The following is a 25770-nucleotide window of genomic DNA, read 5'->3' as shown; positions in this document are numbered from 1 at the left end:
CAAAGACACACAAGTAGACAGAAAGACAGACACAGGTAGACAGAAAGACACACAGGTAGACAAACAGAAAGACAGACACACACAGGTAGACATAAAGACAGACACAGGTAGACAAAGACACACAGGTAGACAGAAAGACAGACACACACAGGTAGACAGACAGATAAACAGACACACAGAGATACAGACAGATATACAAGCAGACAGATACAGACAGGCTTATGTGCAACAGTGAAAAGAAATAGAGAGTACGAGAGTAAGAGCCTTTCTTGCCACAATCTCCAGTGCAAGATTCAGACTTCATCTTAGGGGCCACAGTGAAATTTACTGTCCAGTTAGTACAGTTAATACAGTATGATACTGCTGATAGGGCAGGGTTACTCAAACTGATGCTGCCTGCATGACACATTGCCCCCGCGAGTATTGTCAAATATTGTACAGTGGTGTGCATCAGCCGGCCCAGCCCAGCTGCCAGATGCACGGTCGTAAGTCGAGTGGACGTATGTCGAGCAGGTCGTAAGTCGGATGGTAGGTGTATACTCAGCTTCTGTGAACAGCTCTGACTTCTTGCAGCTACGGGTCAAGGAGTCTCCTTCGACTGAGCTAAAGCAGCCCCACATCTGACCTGTAGAATAGTGAGTTAATTAAAATTTACCCCAATGGAGCGTATATATCCAGCATTTCACATTTGATTGTAAATGCGCCATGGTACTCGTTGTTGGGCGTAATGCCCTCATGTAACGGGATCTGTTGGTTACCCCAGTCAAATCCCATATCTACCTATTAGCTGCAGCTAACATAAGATGATATGAGTATGACAGGACTTACCTGGATATTGTAACTGACCCAGTTTCCCATCGCTTGTTGTAAGGGAGGTTTAATGGCCCCGGAAATGATGTCTTGAGGGCTTCTAATCCATATGTCACCGTAATGTCTCATCACTCATAATGCATCACAGCCACTGTAACGCCATTCATTATACATGGTAGGGAGAGACGTTCTCTTTGTTCGCTTATACTCGAGTACATACCACAAAAACAGGTTAAAACACTGTATTATGGTTTATACCACAGATCACTACACTCATGTTTGTACTGTTAACCCTTTCAGGGTCCGTGCCGTAGATCTACAGCTTTATGTTGAGGGTCCAATCCGTAGATCTATGCCAAAATTTTAGCAGCGTCAAATTTTGCCTGCATGGCATTGTGGGAACGCCGCCAAAGTGCTTTGTTCATCATGCCTGGCGGCAAGGAAGCTCTCACTCCCCACTCACTCTCCTGGCAAATTTTGACTCTCCTCTTCACAACTTACAGTTCTAAGACTGATGGAAGTGGATCTGAAGAGGAATTCTATGGTTTTGAACCATATATTACCATTGTACCATATGGTACAATGGTGCCATGTCATACAATGGTATATGGTACAATGGTGCCATATGGTACAATGTACCATATAGTACATTGTATGATATGGTACATTATACCATATGGTACATTGTACCATATGGAACAGGGTACAAGGACCCTAATGGAAATAAGTCTGTCTGACTCTCTTTGGTTATCCTAGGTTCTCCAAACATACGCTGCTATGTATGATCATCTATGTAACTTTATTTGTGTATACCTAAATAAACTTAGGATGCCACATGTACTTGAATAAGTTTATTCAGGTGTACACAAATACAGTTACATAGCAGCCGCTTTAGGTGGCAAGTGGTTCACAGTTCAGGAAGAAGGAAGATGAGGAGAGTTAACCCTTAAACGGTCCAAACGTATATACACGTTCACTCGTGTAGCGCCCCAACTTTTTTGAGGAAAAAAAAATCTTTTCTTTTAAAAGGAAAAAAGAGCATATGGTACCCAGTATCCCGAATTATTTTAATATGGCACACAGTGAGTGCACACACCCAGTCTCTCATGTCTAGGTGACTCAGGCTTATTGTGGCAATGTTGAATGAATGACAAAGAAAACGTATATATACGTTTGGGGCGCTACGCGCGTGAACGTATATATACGTTTGGACCGTTTAAGGGTTAATAGAGAAGATGTGAAGGTAGGAAATCGATTCTCTGTTCTCCAAGTCGAGTGTACTTCAGTGGTTAGTGAGGTTGAAGGTACCACTGATTCCCCTGCTAATCAAGGTAAGAATATTTTAATAGTAGGCAATTCTCAGGTAAAATATATGAACCGTGCATTTTGTAACAGAGACAGAAAGGTCAGACAGAGTGTGTGTCTTCCTGGAGCTGGTGTTGGTGACATAGTCAGCAGGTTGGATAATATTATGGCAGGTAATGGGAACAAGCCCATTATCTGTCTTAGTGCTGGGGGTAATGACATTGGGAAGGGCAGGAGAGAGGAGCTACTGGATAAGTACAGGTCAGCCATAGAAGTAGTTAGGTCTAAGGGAGGGATCCCAGTCATATGTAGCATCTTGCCTAGAAAGGGAGTAGGCAATGAATGGATGTCTAGGGCAATTGGTATAAATTGCTGGCTAGACAGGTACTGCAAGGAACTTGCAATCCCATTCATTGATAACTGGGACCTATTCTTTGGCAAACGTGATATGTATGTAAGGGATGGGGTTCATCTCTCTGGGGATGGAGTGGTTGCATTAGCCAATTCAATTGAGAGGGTAATTGATGACCTGCCTAGGAATTTAAACTGATAGATTATAGAGGCATGGGTGCAGCATTAGAGTTAAAAACAGCAGTTATTACCGGGATACCTCAGGGATATGTTTAAAAGACAATATTCAAAATAAAGTTGCTAGTAATGGCAAATCAATTGATCAACAAAGAAAGAAAGATAGTAGAGGGCAACGAGTGACTAGCTACTTATTGTTTACTATACTTAGGAGTCTAAGAAATAAGATAGATGAGCTAAGATTACTTGCAAGTGCAGGTAATATAGATATTATTGCTATAACAGAGTCCTGGTTAAACCTGAAAGATAGAGAAATGCCTTCTGAATGCAACATACAGGGTTATAAACTATTCCACACTGATAGGGTCAACAGGAGGGGTGGTGGAGTGGCGATGTACGTCAGAGAAAATTTAAATTGCTATCTTAGACATGATATAAGATTAGAAACATCGAACACAGAATCTGTTTAGCTACGGTTTCTCGAGGGACATGACAAATTAATTTTGGGTGTGATTTATAAGCCCCAAACCTTGATAGGGAGTGCAGTAAGCTGTTATGGGATGAAATTCATAAGGCATCTCGATATGAAAATGTTGTGATAATGGGAGATTTTAACTGTAAACAAATTGATTGGAACAATATGACAGGAAATTTTGACTCTAGTGACTTTCTTGATACGGTTCAGGATTGCTTTTTAGAACAGGTTGTGACAGAACCAACTAGAGGAAACAATCTGATTGACTTGGTTCTTGCAAACAAATATTCACTAATTAATAATCTTGAGGGTAATGATGAGCTTGGGGAAAGTGATCACAAATCACTTACTTTCAATATACAGTGGACCCCCGGTTTGTGATACTAATCCGTTCCTGAGAGCTCATCGTAAACCAAAAATATCGGAAAGCGAATCAATTTTCCCCATAAGAAATAATGGAAATCAAATTAATCCGTGCAAGACACCCAAAAGTATGAAAAAAAAAACTTTTACATGAAATATTAAGTTTAATGCAATAGAATAGTAATTACAATAACAACAATAACAATAAATAACGAAAGAATAATTGACACTTACCTTTAATGAAGATCTGGTGATGATTGATGGGATGGGAGGAGGGGAGAGTGTGGATGGTGTTAGTGATTAGAAGGATAATCCCTTCTAAACACTAACACTGTGTATGCCACTATGATTCTTAAATCTTTCAAACCAACCTTTGCTGGCCTTAAATTCACTCACATCACCACTAGTTGCAGACAATTTTTTTACCAAATCGTCATGCAACTGCCTAGCCTTTTCACAAATGATTGCTTGAGAGATGCTATCTCCTGCTATCTGTTTTTCATTTATCCACACCAATAACAGTCTCTCAACATTTTCTAACACTTGTGGTTGCTGTTTCGTAATCACAGTTGCACCTTTTGCAAGAACAGCTTCCTTGATTGCCGTTTTCTTGCTCACTATAGTAGAGATGGTTGATTGGGGTTTACTATACAACCTGGCAAGCTCCGACACACGCACTCCACTTTCGTACTTTGCAATTACGTGTATCTCTTTCTTCATTTCAACAGTCATTAGCACCCTTGGTCTCGAAGGGTTGGCACTGGGAGTTTTCTTGGGGCCCATGGTGACTTATTTTGCAAAAACAGGCACCAAAAATAGTGATAATATGGATAATGTGGAATGTACCAAATGTATCCTTAGATGTTCGCACACTGGCTGGCTTGTAAACACTGGCACACACGGGGCAGTTCAGGCCACACATGGACACGTATCGTACGAACCACATCGCATACCGGGTTTTGTATTGGGAAGCGAGGCAAATTTTCTGCGATATAATGCATCGGTTACTGGATTTATCGGATACCGATAGCATCGCGAACCGGGGGTCCACTGTATCATGGAATTACCCAGATAACTGCAATCAAATCTCTGTCCCAGATTTTTGCTTGGCTAACTTCATGGGACTGAAAAATTACCTGGGTGGGCTAAATTGGGATGTCCTGACTATGGGTCAGGTAGGTGATCATGGTTGCCAATATGACGCTTTTCAGAGCATAGTTCTAGCTGAACAGACAACTTTTGTTCTGAGTAGGGAAATTAGATCTAACAAAAATGATCCCAAATGGATGAACAATAGGTCAAAAGATAGGCATATATAGGCATATCAAAAGAGGGGATGGGCAGTTAAGAAACTATTATATTCAGTTAAAGAGAGAAATAAAGAAAGAAATAAGAAAAGTAAAAAGGGATTATGAGGCTAAGGTCTCAAGGGATTCAAAGACTAACCCAAAAGGGTTCTTTCAGGTATACAGAAGTAAGATTAGGGACAAGATTGGCCCATTTAAGAGTAACTCTGGTCAGATCACTGGCAGTGATAAGGGTAAGTGTGAAATTCTCAATACCTACTGCCTCTCAGTTTTCACCCAGGAAAATACTAGCGATATTCCTGAAATAATAGATTATGTAGAACTGGATTGCAGTAACTACGATTGCAGTAACTAGTGACATGGTCCTCAGACAAATAGAGAAACTAAAACCTAGCAAATCCCCAGGCCCTGATGAACTGTTTGCAAGAGTGTTAAAGGAATGTAAAGAGGAACTTAGCATACCTTTGGCTAATCTTTTTAACATATCACTACAAACTGGCATAGTGCCTGATAAGTGGAAAATGGCAAATGTAATACCTATTTACAAGGCAGGTGACAGGTCCTTGGCTTCGAACTATAGACCAATAAGCCTTACCTCCATAGTGGGAAAATTTATGGAATCAATAATTGCCGAAGCAATTCGTAGCCGTCTTGATAGGCACAGATTAATTAATGAATCTCAACACGGTTTCACAAAGGGCCGTTCCTGTCTTAGGAATTTTCTAACTTTTTTCACTAAGGTGTTTGAGGAGGTAGATCATAGTAATGAATACGATATTGTGTATATGGACTTCAGTAAGGCTTTCGATAGAGTTCCACATCAGAGGCTATTGAGGAAACTTAAGGCACACGGAATAGGAGGAAAAATTTTTTCCTGGGTAGAGGCATGGCTGACACATAAGCAGCGAAGAGTTTGCATAAATGGGGAGAAATCAGAATGGGGGCATGTCACAAGTGGTGTTCCTCAGGGGACATGAGCAAATTTGCTGATGACCCCAAAATAGGCCGTCCAATTCATTCTAATGAGGACACTAGAGCACTCCAGGATGATTTGAATAGACTGATGCAATGGTCGGAGAAGTGGCAGATGCAGTTTAACCCTTTCAGGGTCCGTCCCGTAGATCTACGGCTTTACGTTCAGGGTCCAAACCGTAGATCTACGCCATGAGCTCAGCTCACTCTGATAAACTGTGAGTGGTACATTTGGGCCTAGATATGAGAGAATACATCTATGTGGTATGTGTGCACCACATAAAACAGATCCTGCAGCACACTGTGTATAATGAGAGAAAAAAAATGAAATCATGATTTTTCGATTAAAACAGCAACTTTGCAGTGTTTTTTCGTATGTTTTTTATAGTTGTATTTGCGATTTCTTGGTCTCATTTGATAGAATGGAAGACATATTACAGAAATAGAGATGATTTTGATTGGTTTTAGCACTGGAAATGGCTTGAAACTGAGCTCAAAGTAGCAGAAATGTTAAATTTTTGCCGATATTCAAGAGTAAACAAACGACCTCACGTGTCTAATACGCACCAGCTGGTGGGTCTAATATACATTCACAAATATGGTGATGATATTTATACAATTATTACAGTATTGCATAACAGTAAATCTTCTATTTTTTGGTGTGAATAAAAATTCATTATGTGAATAAAAAATCAAAATGGAATTTATTTGTAAAGCCTCAAAACATAACTAATGAACAGAGGAAATGTTAGTTTAGTGCCAGGAATGCCTACATTGTTCATTCTGGACCCTATTTTGAAATTGGAATATTTTGAACTTTGTGTTAAATTGGCCAAATTAACAATTTCTGATCACTTTATTTTGTAGTTGAAACAGTTGACTTGGCGATTTCTTGTGCTCAATCGATAGAATAGAAGTAATACTAGTGAAATAGCTAAGAATTTGGTTGACTGGAATAATGTAATTGGCCTAAAATGGGAGTCAAAGTCGGCAAAATCGCCGATTCGTAAATATCGCTGACACATCAAAATTCGCGAGAGCATAATTTCGTCAATTTTCCACCAAATTTCGTACTTTTTGCTTTATTACCTTCACAAAAAGATTCTCTACGATTTCATAAGAAAAAATAAATTTTTTTTTTTAAAATTCTTGGACACTGGTGAGTGACTCCAGATTTGGGCCTTGGACCCTGAAAGGGTTAATATAGACAAATGCAAAGTTCTAAATGTTGGACAGTTAAATACCCATGCCACATATAAACTAAATAATGTAGATATTAATACTACTTATTGTGAAAAGGATTTAGGAGTTCTGGTTAGCAGTACAGTGGACCCCTGCATACCGATTTTAATCCGTGCAAGAGGGCTCATTGGTATGCGAAATAATCGGTATGCGAATGAATTTTCCCCATAAGAAATAATGGAAATCAAATTAATCTGTGCAAGACACCCAAAAGTATGAAAAAAAAATTTTTACCACGTGAAATATACATTTTCCTACACACAAAGAGAAGGATACATACACAATAGTAGAGTAGTACATGCACAGTATATATTGTGCATGTACTAGTCTACTAAATGAAGAATAAATGACACTTACCTTTATTGAAGATGCAGCAATGACTGATGAGACACTGTGTCCTGGGAGTGCCTTTTCCTCCTGAGTACTGTAGGTCCTGTTTTGCATTTTCTTCCAGAACAGGCCTTATCACACTGTGTATGCCACTACGATTCTTAAATCTCTCAAACCAACCTTTGCTGGCTTTAAATTCACCAATATGAGCACTAGTTCCAGGCATTTTTCCCTGTTCACCTGGGTGTTAGTCGACTTGTGTGGGTTGCATCCTGGGAGACAAGATTAAGGACCCCAATGGAAATAAGTTAGACAGTCTTCGATGACACTGACTTTTTTGGGTTATCCTGGGTGGCAAATCCTCTGGGGTTAATTGTTTCTTGGTATTCTCAATAAGCCACACCAACAACGGTGCTACAGCAGCAGCAGCAGCTGACGGTGGTACAGCAGCAACAGACGATGCTACAGCAGCAGCAGACGATGCTACAGCAGCAGCAGACGATGCTACAGCAGCAGCTGACGGTGGTACAGCAGCAACAGACGATGCTACAGCAGCAGCAGACGATGCTACAGCAGCAGCAGACGATGCTACAGCAGCAGCAGCAGCTGACGGTGGTACAGCAGCAACAGACGATGCTACAGCAGCAGCAGACGATGCTACAGCAGCAGCAGACGATGCTACAGCAGCAGCAGCAGCTGACGGTGGTACAGCAGCAACAGACGATGCTACAGCAGCAGCAGATGATGCTACAGCAGCAACAGACGATGTTACAGCAGCAGCAGACGATGCTACAGCAGCAGCAGCAGCTGACGGTGGTACAGCAGCAACAGACGATGCTACAGCAGCAACAGACGATGTTACAGCAGCAGCAGACGATGCTACAGCAGCAGCAGCAGCTGACGGTGGTACAGCAGCAACAGACGATGCTACAGCAGCAACAGACGATGTTACAGCAGCAGCAGACGATGCTACAGCAGCAGCAGCAGCTGACAGTGCAGCAGCAGCAGCAGCAGCAGCAGCTGTACCACCAATAGTAGCGATGGTTGATTGGGGTTTATTATACAACCTGGCCAGCTCGGAGACACGCACTCCACTTTCATACTTATCAATGATCTTTTTCTTCATCTCTATTGTAATTATCACCCTTATTGCTGTAGGGTTGGCACTAGAAGCTTTCTTGGGGCCCATGGTCACTTATTTTCGAGAAAAAGCACCGAAAACACTGTAATAATACGAAATATTCCGATTGTATGCTTGGATGTTACCGCGGAGGCTGGCTGGTAAACAATGCCACCGGCGGAACATGTGAGCGTGGCTCAGGCCGCACATTGGACGCGTCTCAGACGAAAATCGGTGAGCGGGTTTTTAAGCGGTATGTGAGGCAAAATTTTTGCGATTAAAGCAAGCGGTATGCGGATTAATTGTTATGTGATGCCATCGGTATGCGGGGGTCCACTGTATTATCATTTCTAATATGGCATCACTTGTGCAAGTCATCTGCTACCACATCTCACATTTATGTTTGTTTATTTTACTGTGGGGTGTATTTATCTTATTTATATGTTATGCATCGTGTTTATTATATAATTTTGAAAAATATCATAGATGGATTAATGAAAATGTGTATTTAACGTAATATATGACATTTAAATGATACTCGATGATTATTATTATCATTACTAATATGACGTCTGGAGACATAAGACACTCTTACTGATTTTAATGTGTACCTGCATGCCAGCACAGTATGTAAGTTTATTTAAGTACAGGTATACATAAGTATAATTATCAGAGTATATATAAAATATGAAATAACTTTTAAAAACATTTAAAATTTTGGAGTTTCCAGACAAAATGGAGAGACTTAGTGCTTACTGAGCTCACGGAGAATGTAAACAAACAGGGTGGGGCGCGGTGACCGTATTAGAAAGTCAGGTGGGGGGAGCCGTATAGCGAGTTTTGGTCATAATTTGAAATGACCATATTAGCGGAACGCCGTAAAGTGAAACGCCATAAAGCGGGGCCCTACTGTACTCTACTTGAAGATGTGAGTAAACGTGATGACACAGTCTTGTGACTCTCTCTGAGACAGAGAGCTAGACGGAGAGACAGCTAGACAGACAGACAAATAGACAGACAGACAGACATGTTTGTGTACCAGCAAAAACAAAGCAGGGTGATGCTCATCAAATGTCACCTCTAATCTTTTCTTATCAGCTGCACCCTCCCCCACCCTCGTGTATGCTCATCAAACATCAGCTCTTATCAGATGTTTTCTCATCATGTCATTGTCAGGGGTGGACTTCGTTTTTCGTGCTTCAAGGGAACTTATTATTACCTAATATTATTATTAGGTATTCTCCTCCTCATCATCATCATCATCGTCACCATCATCGTCATCATCATCATCATCATCATCATCATCATCATCATCATCATCTTATCCAAAACATTGTTGGGACCTATAAATACTTTGTATATATTCCAAGACAATAGTAAATGATCAAGGCAGGTGTAAATGTCCATCTGTCAATGTGTTTGTGACAGTTTGAGTACAATTTCAGTACCTAATACTAGTGTCAGAACGAAGATTGGTTACGAAGTGACGAGAACTACTATAAATTGTAATTACCAGAACATAAAAATTATATAAAATAATATGGAAAAATAGAAAAAAAAGTAAATCGGCAACACTCCTGCAAGCAGCAGGACTCTATGTTGCTGCCGCCTGAGCATCCAGTGCCAACTTCTCTGCCTCATATCTCTGTAAGTACTGACCCTAAATTTTTTTTTATTCTAAAATACTTAAAAAAAATGTGCTCCTTTTTTTTCTATAAAAAAAAAAAATTTTTTTTTCCAAATATTGAAGGAGCTGCGCGAGTGAAGCAAGTGAACGTATATATACATTTAAGGGTTAAAGTTCTGACTGTGTCACAATTATTCATTTCTTTTTATTGTCTGTGAAATATAGAATATTTTTCTGAAGGAAATGACACCAAGAAAGGAATGTTTGATGGACAACTTAGGGAGTTATGCAGCACAGAGGTGGAGGTCACGCAGCAATTTATGCACCTGGGATTTTATAAATAACTTTTCTCAAACTGACCAAATTCCTGGCTACTGTGCAAGTAGGAGTGTGAAAGAAACTGTCCTAAAGTCACTAATTTGTCCAATTTTACACAAAATTCCACAAATTCCAGTTGGAAAAACAGTCCAAAATAAACATTGTATTGACCCCAGCCACTAAAGCAACCTTTCCTCTCTTCATTATTTACATCCCAGGGCTCTCTATGTTACACTTGTCCTCCATTTTAAATCCATCATCTCCAAAAAATTGAAGTTTTATTGTATTTTTTGGCTAATAGAATATAGTAATATGGTCATTGTTTAGTCCAACCCACTAATTGAAGAACTATAGTAAAAACCCATGAAGCAAACTATGGGAAGGTGGGTGTGGGGGCCCTACTTGGAGAAATTGACAAAAGTCATATTTCAACTACTTTGAGGTCTGTTTCAGACCACTTCCAGATTGATCCCTACCAAAATCATCTTCATTTCACTTCTATGTCTTGTCTTTATATTGGTCCCAAGAAACAGACAATAAAACTAAAATCCACCCTAGAAAACCCTCGGTCACTATTTTAAGCCAAATAAGACCAGCTGTTAGCTGTTCCCATCATGCAGTGCAGTGGGGAAGGGGGGTGGGCTGGATGTCTTCCTATACTGTGTACACTCATGGCACACACCTGCTCTCTCATGTCTAAGCCATTATCAACCATTCATGGCACATGAGGGAGCTGTGATTAAGACATCCATAAACACTACTAGCCTCACAATGTTAATGTGGGAGTATGTGCAAGTGTTAAATATAGATGTGGTGATCATATAGACTTAACTATGTTAGATGTTCTCAGTATGTCAGAGGACCAGACTGTGACATATGCTGTAAGCCAGAGAACCAGACTGTGAAGTATACTGTATGCTGTCAGATGTGTCATCTGCCACCATTTTAGGTCTGCTGAATTGTCTGAGTGACCTACCACCACCACATGTCTGGGTGACCTACCACCACCACATGTCTGGGTGACCTTCCACCACCATATGTCTGGGTGACCTACCACCTCCACATGCCTGGGTGACTTACCACCACCTCATGTCTGGGAGAAGTCAGATAGCAAATGCATCCACACAATACATCATGAATCTATTAATTACCCTTTTTTGTAAAGTACAGTCAGCTGCAGCAGAAGAATTCATGGATCAGATTAGAAAATACAGATAACTTACTGGAAAATATTGAAACTCCCACAGCAAATATTATCCTCCTGGAAGATTTCAACCTCCCAAATGTGAAATGGAAGATGGTAAATGACAGCGGTGTACTTGAAAGTGTTCCTGGAAGCACACTAGCTCAGCAGATACTTAGAACCAACAGAATAATAACTCTAGATTTGATCTTCATGAACAACAAGGAACTAATCATAGCCATTACATTAACGGATACAATATACTTTGATCACAAAATTCGTTACAAGCAAGTATAAATTCATGGGTGGAAAACTGATAATGATAAGAAAAAAAATGATTGCTAATGTTTTGATTAGTTTCTAAGTGAAACTAATCTGAAGGGGGTAGGCGAGTCTCAGTGGGGAGAAATAAATGGGATTAAGTCAGGAGTATCTGAGCTAAGCGAGGGGTAGCAATAATGTTGAAGGATCAGAAGAGGGAATATAAATGTATAAATTCTAGGATTATGTGGATTAAAATAAGGGTCGCATGGAAAAAGTGGGTCATAATAAGTGTGTATGCACCTGGAGAAGAAAGGAGTGTAGAGGGGAGAGAGAGAGAGAGAGAGAGAGAGATTTTGGGAGAGGTTAAGCGAGAGTATAGGAACTTTTGAACCAAGTGAGAGAGTAATTGTGGTAGGGAACCTTAAAGTATGAGAAGCATATAAAGAGGGTGTGGTAGATAAGTTTGGGGTGCCAGGTGTAAATGATAATGGGGGGCCCTTTAATTGAACATTGTATAGAAAGGGGTTTGGTTATAGGTAATACATATTTTAAGAAAAAGAGGATAAATAAATATACACGATATGATGTAGGGTGTAATGATAGTTGTTTGTTGGACTATGTATTGGCAGATGAGAAACTGTTGAGTAGACTTCAAGATGTACATGTTTATAGAGGGGCCACAGATATATCAGATCACTTTTTGGTTGCAGCTACAGTGAGAGTACAAGACAGATGGGATACAAAGAAAATGGAAGCAGCAAGTAAGAGAGAGATGAAGATTTATAAACTAAAGGAGGAGGCAGTTGGGGTAAGATATAAACAACTATTGGAGGATAGATGGGCTAGTGTGACTATAGGCAGTGGGGGGGCAGGTAGGTTTAACCCTTTGACTGTCACAACCCCAATTCTGAAATTGTCTCCCTGTGTTGCAAAATATTAGAAAAATAATTATTTTTTCTTACCAAAATGTGTTTTGAGCCAAAAAAAATTTTTTTTTTGTGATCAGTACTTACGAGATATAGAGGCATAAAGTTGGCAGGAAATGAGCCGTGTATGGCAACAGCGGCGAATGCCGCTCACCTGGTACACACATATTTACTCCCGTTTGAAGGTTTCTTGTATTTTCCAGTATTATTTTTTCCCAAGCAACTTGTGGCCTTTGAGACCAAAGTAAGGTGCAATGTACAGTGAAACCCTGGGTTTCGGCTGCCCTGGGAATCAGCCGCTTCGGGTTTTGCCCACTTTTTTCAGTTAGATTTTGTCCTGCATTTTGGCCGTTGCCCTGGGTTTCAGCTGGCGTACCAGACCTGTCCGCCTGCTCGTGCAGGCATCGTCAGCCAGTCTACTGTTGTTTATCCTTGAGTGAATATTACCCTGTGCTCTCATCCAGCCAGCCAGCCAGCTAGCCTACGATACATACTGGTTTGGACTCAAAAGTCCGTACCTCACTGCCAACTATAGGATGATTTCAAACTCCTTGTGACATAAGAACTGCGCAGTCCCCTGTATAACGAGTTGGTTTCAAACCTACCTTGCTTTTGTAGCATGAGCTGTTGTTGGATGCACCATCTTCAACAGATATTGGTGACTTGATAGAAGCTGAAGTACACGTGGATGTACATGTCTTCCACTCGGTCTGGAAATTCACAGCACTCGCTGGTACACTATCTTCCACAAGGTTTGTCTTTCGTGGTAGTGTCACTAGAGAAGCTGCGCATACTTCTTTGTTATAGGTTTGTGGTTGTTATGGAGATTGTCTTTGAGGTACAACAGTACATGATTCACTTCCTTTGTTCGCTCTTATAGTATGAAGTATGTATGTAAAAAAACGTAGATCTACTTTTGGAGCACTACGCATGTGAACGTAGATCTGTTTGGACAGTTTAAGGGTTAATACAGTGCACACTGAGTGTTATGACCCATTCTATGCTGACAAGGCATCTCAGGCCAATCGTGCCATATTTGAAGGAAGGAAAAATAAAACGTATATGTATGTTTGGGGCACCAGCTGTAAGAACGTATATATACGTTTGGACCGTTTATGGGTTAGGGTTAAATGAAGAATTAGAGGTACAGTGGACCCTCAGCTAACGATATTAATCTGTTCCTGAAAGCTCATCGTTAGCTGAATTAATTTTCCCTATAAGAAATAATGGAAATCAAATTAATCCGTTCTTGACACTTCAAAGTATGAAAAAAAAAAAATTTTACCACATGAAATATTAATTTTAATACACACAAACTGACACTTACCTTTATTGAAGATCTGGTGATGATTGATGTGGATGGTGTTAATGTTTAGAAGGGGAATCCCCTTCCATTAGGACTTGAGATGTCAAGTCCTTTTCTGGGGTTACTTCCCTTGACTCAAGAAATCGTAATGAAACGATTGCAAACAAACCATACCCCCGGCCGGGATTGAACCCGCGGTCATAGAGTCTCAAAACTCCAGCCCGTCGCGTTAGCCACTAGACCAGCTAGCCACAATAAGATTCATCCAACTAGGTATATTTCTACACCATAGGAAGGTTAGCACAGGCACCTCTGTGACCACAAATGCAAGTTTTTACAGACGAATCTCCAGCTAGCGTGGCCGTGACGAACTCTAGCTCAAGTCCCTTCACTGCCGTCAACATGACTCAAGAAATCGTAATGACACGATTGCAAACAAACCATACCCCCGGCCGGGATTGAACCCGCGGTCATAGAGTCTCAAAACTCCAGCCCGTCGCGTTAGCCACTAGACCTAGTTGGATGAATCTTATTGTGGCTAGCTGGTCTAGTGGCTAACGCGACGGGCTGGAGTTTTGAGACTCTATGACCGCAGGTTCAATCCCAGCCGGGGGTATGGTTTGTTTGCAATCGTGTCATTACGATTTCTTGAGTCATGTTGACGGCAGTGAAGGGACTTGAGCTAGAGTTCGTCACGGCCACGCTAGCTGGAGATTCGTTTGTAAAAACTTGCATTTGTGGTCACAGAGGTGCCTGTGCTAACCTTCCTATGGTGTAGAAATATACCTAGTTGGATGAATCTTATTGTGGCTAGCTGGTCTAGTGGCTAACGCGGCGGGCTGGAGTTTTGAGACTCTATGACCGCGGGTTCAATCCTGGCCGGGGGTATGGTTTGTTACTTCCCTTCTTCTTTTAATGCCACTAGGACCAGCTTCAGAGTCACTGGACCTCTGTCGCACAACATATCTCTCCATAGAGGCCTGTACCTCCTGTTCCTTTATGACTTTCCTAAAGTGGGTCACAACATTGTCAGTGTGATAGTCACCAGCACGGCTTGCAATAGCTGTGTGAGGGTGATTTTCATCAAAAAAGGTTTGCACTTCAAGCCATTTTGCACACATTTCCTTAATCTTTGAAGTAGGCAACTTCCTCAATTTCTCTATCCCCTCCTCCGAAGCAGTTTCCTCAGGTGTGGCCTCTTGCTGTTGAAGATGATCTTGCAGCTCATCAGTGGTTAGTTCTTCATTGTCCTCCTCCACCAACTCTTCCACATCCTCCCCACTAACCTCCAACCCCAAGGACTTCCCCAATGCCTCAATTGATTCCACAACTGGCATACACTTCTCAGGGTTAACCTCAAATCCTTGAAAATCTCTTTTGTCTACACATTCTGGCCACAGTTTCTTCCAAGCAGAGTTCAAGGTCCTCTTAGTCACTTCCTCCCAAGCCTTACCTATGATGTTTACACAATTGAGGATGCTAAAGTGATCTCTCCAAAACTCTCTTAGATTCAATTGAGTTTCTGTGATCACTACAAAAGCACCTTTCAAACATAGCTTTTGTGTAGAGTTTTTTGAAGTTTGCAGTGACCTGCTGGTCCATGGGCTGCAGGAGAGGAGTGGTATTAGGAGGCAAAAACTTGACCTTAGTGAAGCTTATGTCCCCAGAAAGTCGCTCTGCCACGTCTGAAGGATGACCAGGAGCATTGTCTAATACCAGGAGGCACTTAAGGCCCAATTTATTTTCCAGGAGGTAATTTTTCACAGTGGGGACAAATGCATGGTGTAACCAGTCATAGAAAAGGTCTCTAGTGACCTATGCCTTACTAGGAGGCAAAAAACTTGACCTTAATGAAGCTCATTTCAGCAGAAAGTCACTCTGCCATGTCTGAAGGATGATCAGGAGCATTGTCTAATACCAGGAGGCACTTAAGGTCTAATTTCTTTTCAGTTAGGTAATTTTTCACAGTGGGGGCAAATGCATGGTGTAACCAGTCATAGAAAAAGTCCCTAGTGACCCATGCCTTAATGTTTGCCCTCCACAGCACACACAAATTAGCCTTGAGGACATTGTTTCTCCTGAACACTCTGGGAGTTTCAGAGTGATACACCAATAAAGGCTTCACTTTGCAATCACCACTAGCATTAGCACACATCAAGAGGGTAAGCCTGTCTTTCATAGGCTTATGTCCTGGGAGTGCCTTTTCCTCCTCAGTAATGTAGGCCCTGTTTGGCATTTTCTTCCAAAACAGGCCTGTTTTGTCACAATTAAACACTTGTTCAGGTTTCAGTCCTTCAATGTCTATGTACTCCTTGAATTCCTGCGTATTTTTCAGCCGCTTTGTGGTCTGAACTGGCAGCCTCACCATGCCTTATCACACTATATATGCCACTACAATTCTTAAATCTCTCAAACCAATCTTTGCTGGCCTTAAATTCACTCACATCACCACTAGTTGCAGGCATTTTTCTAATTAACCCCTTTGACTGTCGCAACCCCCAATCCTGAGGTGTCTCCTGGTGTCGCAAAATTTAAAAAAAAAAAAAATTATGAAATGATAGAGAATCTTTTCCCGATTGTAATGACACCAAAAAAAAAAAAAAACGAAATTTGATGGAAAACTAACAGAATTATGCTCTCGCGAAGTTAGCGATCTCGGCGCTGTTTACAAATCGGTGATTTCACCCACTTTGAGCCCTATTTTCGGCTAATTCCATTGCTCCAGTCGCCCAAACTCATAGCTATTTCTTTAGAACTCCATTTTTTCTATCGATTGAGTACAAGAAACTGCCCATTTACTGATTTCAACTACCTAATAATGTGGTCAGAAATTTGCAATTTGGCCAATTTCACGAAAACTAAAAAGTATGACAATTTCAAAATAAAGTCCAGAATGAACAATGCAGACATTCCTGGCTCTAAAATAACATTTTCTTTGCTCATCAGTCATGTCTCCAGGCCCCTCTGATATTACTCTTGCTTTCTATTTTGAATTTTTATTCAAACAAAAAATAGAAGACTTACTATTATGCAGACTACTGCAATACTGTAATAATTGTATAAATAACATCAACCCATTCATGACTGCATATTAGAATGGCTAGTTGTGGACATTTATTGGACAATGACATCATTTGTTTACTTTTGAACATTGGCAAAAATCAAACATTTCCCCTACTTTGAACTCCATTTCCAGGTTCTTTTTATAGTAAAATCAATCAAAATCACCTCTATTTCTATAATATGTTTTCCATTCTATCATATGAGACCAAGAAAATGAGAATACAACCTTAAATACTATACGAAAATAGACCACAAAGTCGGCATTTTAATTAAAAAAACGGTCGGAGTTTTTTTTTCTCATTATGCACTGCGTGCTCCAGGATGTTTTTTATATGGTGCACACTGACCACACAGACCCATTCTCTCACATGTGGGCCTACCAGCTTTCTCCTGCTTGATTTGAAGCCGCTGGAATTTATGAGTATATATACGTCAAACACGGTACCTCGTAAGACGTATATATACGGCCGCGACAGTCAAAGGGTTAAATCCTGATGCAACTTCCTAGCCTTTTTGCATATGATCGCTTGAGAGATGCTATCTCCTGATATCTGTTTTTCGTTTATCCACACCAATAACAGTCTCTCAACATCTATCACTTGCGATCACTTATTCGAAAACAAAGTTGCACCTTTGGCAAGAACAGCTTCCTTGATTGCCGTTTTCTTGGCCACAATAGTATGGATGGTTGATTGGGGTTTCGTATACAACCTGGCCAGCTCGGAGACACTCACTCCACCTTTGTACTTAGCAATTATCTCTTTCTTCATATCCATAGTAATTCTCACCCCTTTTTCCTGTAGGGTTGGCACTAGAAGCTTTCTTGGGGCCCATGGTGACTTATTTTGCAGGTAAAATCACAAAAAACGCTGTGATAATATGAAATGTTCCGATTGTATGCTTGGATGCGACTGTGGTGGCTTGCTTGTAAACACTGGCACCCACGGGACAAGTGAGGCGCGCTCAGGCCACACATGGACGCGTCTCAAACAAAGCGCGTTGGGCGAGTTTTTTAGCGCTAAATGAGGCAAAATTTTTGCGCTATAATGTATCGCTAGCCGGATTTAACGTTAGGTGATGCCATCGTTAGCTGAGGGTCCACTGTATTGGCAAGATGGAGGGAATGTTTTGAGGAATTGTTAAATGTTGAAGATAGGGAAACTGTGATTTCGTGAATAGAGCAAGGAGGAATAACATCTTGTAGGAGTGAGGAAGAGCGAGTTGTGGGTGTGGGGGATGTTCGTGAAGCAGTGAGTAGAATGAAATGGGGTAAGGCACCTGGGATTGAGGGGATAAAGATAAAAATGTTAAATAACAAAAAAGGACAATACCGTGACTGGAACAATACACAGTAAACCCGCACATAAGAGAGAGAGGAGCTTGTGATGACATTTTGGTCCAACTTGGACCATTCACAAAGCCACTTTGTAAATCGTCCAAGTCGGACCGAAATGTCGTCGTAAGCTCCTCTCTCCAATGTGCGGGTTATTTGTGTAAAAATGTTAATAGCAGGTAGGGATATAATTTTGGAGTGGTTGGTGCTCTTATTTAATAATTGTATGGAAGAGGGTAAGGTAACTAGGGATTGGCAGAGAGCATGCATAGTTCCTTTGTATAAAGGCAGAGAGAGTGCAAAAATTATAGGGGAATAAGTCTGAGTATACCTGGTAAAGTGTTTGGTAGTTATTATTGAAATAATAAAGAGTAAGATGGAGAGTAGGAGAGCAGATGAACAGGGAGGCTTTAAGAATGGTAGGGAGTGTATAGACAAAGTGTTTACAATGAAACATATAGGTGAATACTATCTAGATAAGGATAAAGAGGTTTTTGTGGCATTTATGGATTTGGAAAGGCATATGACAGGGTGGATAAGGGGCATTGTGGCAGATATTACAAATGTATGGAATAGGAGGTAGGTTATTGAAAACAGTGAAAAGTTTTTACGAGGATAGTGAGACTCAGGTTAGAGTATGTAGGAGAGAGGGAGATTGTTTCACAGTAAAAGTAGGCCTTAGACAAGAATGTGTGATGTCACCATGGTTGTTCAATATATTTACAGATAGGGTTGTACGAGAAGTGAATGCTCGGGTGTTGGCAAGAGGTGTGGGGTTAAAAGATAAAGAATCTAACACACACTGGGATTTGTCATAGTTGCTATCTGCTGATGACACTGTGCTTTTGGGAGATTCTGAAGAAAAGTTGCAGAGGTTGGTGGATGAGTTTGGTAGGGTATGTAAAAGAAGAAAATTAAAAGTGAATATAGGAAAGAGTAAGGTGATGAGGATAAAATTAGGTAACAAAAGATTGGATATCAAATTGGAGGGAGAGAGCATGGAGGAGGTGAAAGTGTTCAGATATTTAAAAGTGGGTGTGTTAGCATATGGGTCTGTGAAAGATTAAATGAATCATAGAATTGATTAGGGGAAAATGTAAGTGGTGCACCTAGGAATCTGTGGAGACAAAGAACATTATCCATGGAAGCAAAGAGGGGAATGTATGAGAGTATAGTTATACCAATGCTCTTATATGGATGTAAAGCATGGGTGGTGAATGTTGCAACAAGGAGAAGGCTGGAGGCAATCGAGAAGTCGTGTCTGAGGGCAATGTGTGGTGTGAATATAATGCAGCAAATTCTTAGTTTGGAAATTAGGAGGAGGCGCGGGTTTACCAAAACGATTATTATTGTTCCAGTTTACCAAACTCATAGCTATTTCTTTAGAACTCCATTTTTTTCTATCGATTGAGTACAAGGGCTCAGAGAGCAGATAAACTCTCGAAACTCTCCATTACCGATTTCAGCTACCCTATAACGTGGTCAGAAATTTGCAATTTGGCCAATTTCACGAACATTAAAAAAATATGACAATTTCAAAATAGGGTCGAGAATGAACAATGCAGATATTCCTGGCTCTAAAATAACATTTTCTTTGCTCATCAGTCACATCTCCAGGCCCCTCTGATATTAATCTTGCTTTCTATTTTGAAATTTTATTTGAACAAAAAATATAAGATTTACTGTTATGCAGACTACTGCAATATTGTAATAATTGTATAAATAATGTCAACCCATTCATGACTGCATATTAGAATGGTTACTTGGACATTTATTGGAAAATGACATCATTTGTTTACTTTTGAACATCAGCAAAAATCAAAGATTTCCCCTACTTTGAGCTCCATTTCAAGGTTCTTTTTATAGTAAAATTAATCAAATCACCTCTATTTCTATAATATGTTTTCCATTCTATCAAATGAGACCAAGAAAATGAGAATACAACCATAAATACTATACGAAAATAGACCACAAAGTCGGCATTTTAATTAAAAAAAAAAAGACGGTCAGAGTTTTTTTTTCTCATTATGCACCTCGTGCTGCAAGATTTTTTTATATGGTGCACACTGACCACATAGACCCATTCTCTCACATGTGGGCCTACCAGCTTTCTGCTGCTTATTTTGAAGCCGCTTGAATTTTTGAGTATACGTCAGAAACGGTGGCTCGTAAGACGTATATACATGACCGAAACAGTCAAAGGGTTAATCCGGCTATTACCTAACCCTTTGACTGTTTGGGCCATATATACTGTATATGTCTTACGAGCCAGTGTTTTGGATGTACATGTACTCAGTAATTCTAGCGGCTTCAAATCAAGCAGGAGAAAGCTGGTAGGCCCACATGTGAGAGAATAGGTCTGTGTGGTCAGTGTGCACTGTATAAAAAAAAAATCTTGCAGCATGTAGTGCATAATGAGATAAAAAATAACTCTGTGTTTTTTATTAAAACGCCGACTTTGTGGTGTATTTTCATGTAGTATTTATGGTTGTATTCTCGTTTTCTTGGTCTCATTTGATAGAATGAAAAATATGTTACAGAAATAGAGATGATTTTGATTAGTTTCACGACAAAAACAACCTTGAAATTGAGCTCAAAGTAGTGGAAATGTTCGATTTTTCCCAATGTTCAAGAGTAAGCAAATCACGCCACACATCCAATACACATGAACTGGGGAGTCTAATGTTCTTTCACTAGTGCACTGATATTATTTATACCATTTTTACAATAATGCAGTAGTCTGCATAACAGTAAATCTTCTATTTTTTTGTGTGAATAAAAAATCAAAATAGACATGACTAATGAACAGAGATATGTTATTTTAGTGCCAAGAATGTCAGCAGTGTTTATTCTGGACCTTATTTTGAAATTGGCATCTTGTTTAATTTGCGTGAAAGTGGCCAGATTGCCAATTTCTGGTCACTTTATTGGGTAGTTGAAATCGGTAAATGGGCAGTTTCTTGTACCCACTTGATAGAAATAGTAATGTAGTTCTAAAGAAATAGCTATGAGTTTGGTCGACTGGAACATTGGAATTGCTTAAAATAGGGCTCAAAGTCGGTGAAATTGCAGGTGAGTATATATCGCCGAGATTTCTAACTTCGCGGGAGCATAATTCCATAAGTTTTCCATCAAATTTCGTACTTTTGGTGTCATTACCATCGGGAAATGATTCTCTCTCATTCTATAAGAAAAAATAATTTGTTTTTTCCCTAAAATTTTGCGACACTAGGAGACACTTCAGGATTTGGGGTTGCGACAGTCAAAGGGTTAATTCGATGGCATCTTAATCTGGTGGGTCCACTGTACACTCAGAATGCATAACCAAATAAGTGGGCAGATGGATATTTAATATTCTGGTGAATAGAATCCAAAATGTAATAGTGAACAGCATGAAATTCGAGTCTGCCATAGTGGAAAACTGTTCTCCTAGGCACATTATTGGCCCCCCTGTCCTCTACCTCATTCTCATACCTGACTTAGGCACAATTCATAATACTATCATCCTTTGCAGACAGTACTAGAATCTGTATGAGTGACATCCACTGAGGACACAGCAAACCTCTAGGCTCATATATAGTTCTCCAGTGGTCCATTGATAATAATGGTTAATGAGGACAAGTTTCACTTACTCTTTTGTGAAAAAAATTGAAGAAATAAAGACTGCAACAGAGTATAAAACAAACTTGAGCATGAGACTAATAATAATAAAGCCTTTATATTTTATTTTTTTACTATGTGGTCCCTGGCTCTCAGTTATACTAATGTCGTTGCTTCCCCTTCAGACTGGAGGCATCCGCTTTCTGTATGACAACATCGTGGAGTCCTTGGAGCAGTTTAAAACCTCCAATGGCTTCGGCTGCATCTTGGCACATTCCATGGGCCTCGGCAAGACTCTGCAGGTAGGTTGTGTATCGTGGTGACCTTGGTACCCTGACTGTGGAATTATTGTTGTGGATGTGGCCAGGGTTATGACTGTGGAATTATTGTTGTGGATGTGGCCAGGGTTATGACTGGAATTATTGTTGTGGATGTGGCCAGGGTTATGACTGTGGAATTATTGTTGTGAATGTGGCCAGGGTTATGACTGTGGAATTATTGTTGTGGATGTGGCCAGGGTTATGACTGGAATTATTGTTGTGGATGTAGCTAGGGTTATGACTGTGGAATTATTGTTGTGGATGTGGCCAGGGTTTTGACTGTGGAATTATTTTTGTGGCTGTGACCAGGGTTATGACTGGAATTATTGTTGTGGCTGTGGCCAGGTGTTACAAAAAATGCGATTCTAAAAGCTTAGAGATCTCCAGTGAATACTAGAAAGGACTACCCTTCTAGCATCCAGCCTGTTACTGGGTTTTCGTAACAAGTAGTCAGTATCCTTGTCCAATTATCCATTAGAATTCAGTATGATTCAATAGTGCTTCAGGATTACAACTGGTAGGCTACTAACTAGAGAAATTAAAATTTAATAAATTTATTAAGTCTAGAGGTATATTATCAAATTAAATTAAATTAATCACAGTAATCAAAATAATATCACTTCTCTCGAGTACAATATTATTGTGCTGAAAGCACATATCACATTTATAATTCTTAAGTACCGTCTGGTACATTAACATTTAATAAGATATTACAAATATGTACAAGTAATTTTGTGTGTAAGTGCTCTAAGTGGTTCGCTTTGTCTCACGACTCAACTAGACTAAAACAAGTGACTGACAAAGTCCTCACATAAACTAACTTCTTGACCAACTGGCAATCAGAACAGTCTGCTTGAACAGTAAAAAGAATGCTAAGCCCAATAGCAATTTAACAAGCAACTGCGACACAGAATCAGGAACAAAGAGATAATATAACGACACTAAGTAGGGACCATCTGCAGATCCTCCACAAGTCACCAAACTCCCATACTACTGAATCTAAGTTCAGCATAAGAAAATCCACGACTGTGATAGTACACAGATACCAATACAAGTTAGGTCAGAAGCTACAGCTCAGGACCTGAGTTGTTCAGAGTGTCTAAGAGACATACAACCTCAGTACAACGTCGAAAATCACTAAGTCTGTACAATGTTCTGTGAACAGAGTTCTACAGAACTAACAAGAATAATGAGACAGACAATCTGTCCAACCACCAAGAGAGTCTAGACCAGACTGAATACTTCAGGCGAGGTGAGGACACCCCCCCTCGATCACGTGATAGCTCCGTGGACAGCTGGAGCACAAACAGAAGCCGGCAGAGTAACGAGCAAGGAGCGATAATTACAGTAGTTAGACAATCAAGACTTGAAGTGAGCACATATGTTACATCCTACCTAACCAAAGGAAGCTAAGTCAAATAACAATGTAAAGCAATACATTTACGATTTAGCTATTATCGCAAATATAAGCAATGTAAAATTATATGAAAAGATAATAATTATATATATATTTTTTTTTTTTTCAACAAGTCGGTCGTCTCCCACCGAGGCAGGGTGACCCAAAAAAAAGAAAGAAAATCCCCAAAAAGAAAATACTTTCATCATCATTTAACACTTTCACCACACACACACATTATCACTGCTTTTGCAGAGGTGCTCAGTATACAACAGTTTAGAAGCATATACGTATAGAGATACACAACATATCCCTCCAAACTGCCAATATCCCAAACCCCTCCTTTAAAGTGCAGGCATTGTACTTCCCATTTCCAGGACTCAAGTCCGACTATATGAAAATAACCGGTTTCCCTGAATCCCTTCACTAAATATTACCCTGCTCACACTCCAACAGATCGTCAGGTCCCAAGTATCATTCGTCTCCATTCACTCCTATCTAACACGCTCATGCACGCTTGCTGGAAGTCCAAGCCCCTCACCCACAAAACCTCCTTTACCCCCTCTTTCCAACCCTTTCGAGGACGACCCCTACCCCTCTTTCCTTCCCCTATAGATTTATATGCTTTCCATGTCATTCTACTTTGATCCATTCTTTCTAAATGACCAAACCACCTCAACAACCCCTCTTCTGCCCTCTGACTAATGCTTTTATTAACTCCACACCTTCTCCTAATTTCCACACTCCGAATTTTCTGCATAATATTTACACCACACATTGCCCTTAGACAGGACATCTCCACTGCCTCCAACCATCTCCTCGCTGCTGCATTTACCACCCAAGCTTCACATCCATATAAGAGTGTTGGTACTACTATACTTTCATACATTCCCTTCTTTGGCTCCATAGACAGCGTTTTTTGTCTCCACATATACCTCAACACACCACTCACCTTTTTTCCCCTCATCAATTCTATGATTAACCTCATCCTTCATAAATCCATCCGCCGACACGTCAACTCCCAAGTACAGTGGACCCCCGCATACCGATGGCACCACATAACGATTAATCCGCATACCGCTTGCTTTAATCGCAAAAATTTTGCCTCGCATACCGCTTAAAAACCCGCTAACCGATTTTCGTCCGAGACGCGTCCAATGTGCGGCCTGAGCCACGCTCACATGTTTCGCCGGTGGCATTGTTTACCAGCCAGCCTCCGCGGTAACATCCAAGCATACAATCGGAATATTTCGTATTATTACAGTGTTTTCGGTGCTTTTTCTGGAAAATAAGTGACCATGGGCCCCAAGAAAGCTTCTAGTGCCAACCCTACAGCAATAAGGGTGAGAATTACAATAGAGATGAAGAAAAAGATCATTGATAAGTATGAAAGTGGAGTGCGTGTCTCCGAGCTGGCCAGGTTGTATAATAAACCCCAATCAACCATCGCTACTATTGGTGGTACAGCTGCTGCTGCTGCACTGTCAGCTGCTGCTACTGCTGCACTGTCAGCTGCTGCTGCTGCTGTAGAATCGTCTGCTGCTGCTGTAACATCGTCTGTTGCTGCTGTAGCGTCGTCTGTTGCTGCTGTACCACCGTCAGCTGCTGCTGCTGCTGTAGCATCGTCTGCTGCTGCTGTAACATCGTCTGTTTTGCTGCTGTAGCATCGTCTGTTGCTGCTGTACCACCGTCAGCTGCTGCTGCTGCTGTAGCATCGTCTGCTGCTGCTGTAACATCGTCTGTTGCTGCTGTAGCATCGTCTGTTGCTGCTGTACCACCGTCAGCTGCTGCTGCTGCTGTAGCATCGTCTGCTGCTGCTGTAACATCGTCTGTTGCTGCTGTAGCATCGTCTGCTGCTGCTGTAGCATCGTGCTGTACCACCGTCAGCTGCTGCTGCTGCTGTAGCACTGTTGTTGGTGTGGCTTATTGAGAATACCAAGAAACAATTAACCCCAGAGGATTTGCCACCCAGGATAACCCAA

The 25770-nt window shown here is 40.7% G+C and overlaps 1 protein-coding gene across 2 annotated transcripts in view; it reads left to right on the top strand.

The window, feature by feature from the left end:
- Positions 1–25770, top strand: part of LOC128689663 (uncharacterized) — a 179857-nt gene that overhangs the window by 26610 nt on the left and 127477 nt on the right. For both annotated transcript variants that reach the window (XM_070093973.1, XM_070093971.1), the window contains exon 3: positions 22258–22374. In XM_070093973.1, coding sequence (XP_069950074.1) covers positions 22258–22374 — 117 coding nt within the window. The remainder of the gene's footprint in view (positions 1–22257; positions 22375–25770) is intronic.

This window comes from Cherax quadricarinatus, chromosome 4 (genome assembly GCF_038502225.1).
Source record: "Cherax quadricarinatus isolate ZL_2023a chromosome 4, ASM3850222v1, whole genome shotgun sequence".
Classification (NCBI taxonomy): Eukaryota; Metazoa; Arthropoda; class Malacostraca; order Decapoda; family Parastacidae; genus Cherax; species Cherax quadricarinatus.
The sequence above is the reverse complement of the archived record's forward strand: the minus strand, read 5'-3'. Positions and strand labels throughout refer to the sequence as shown.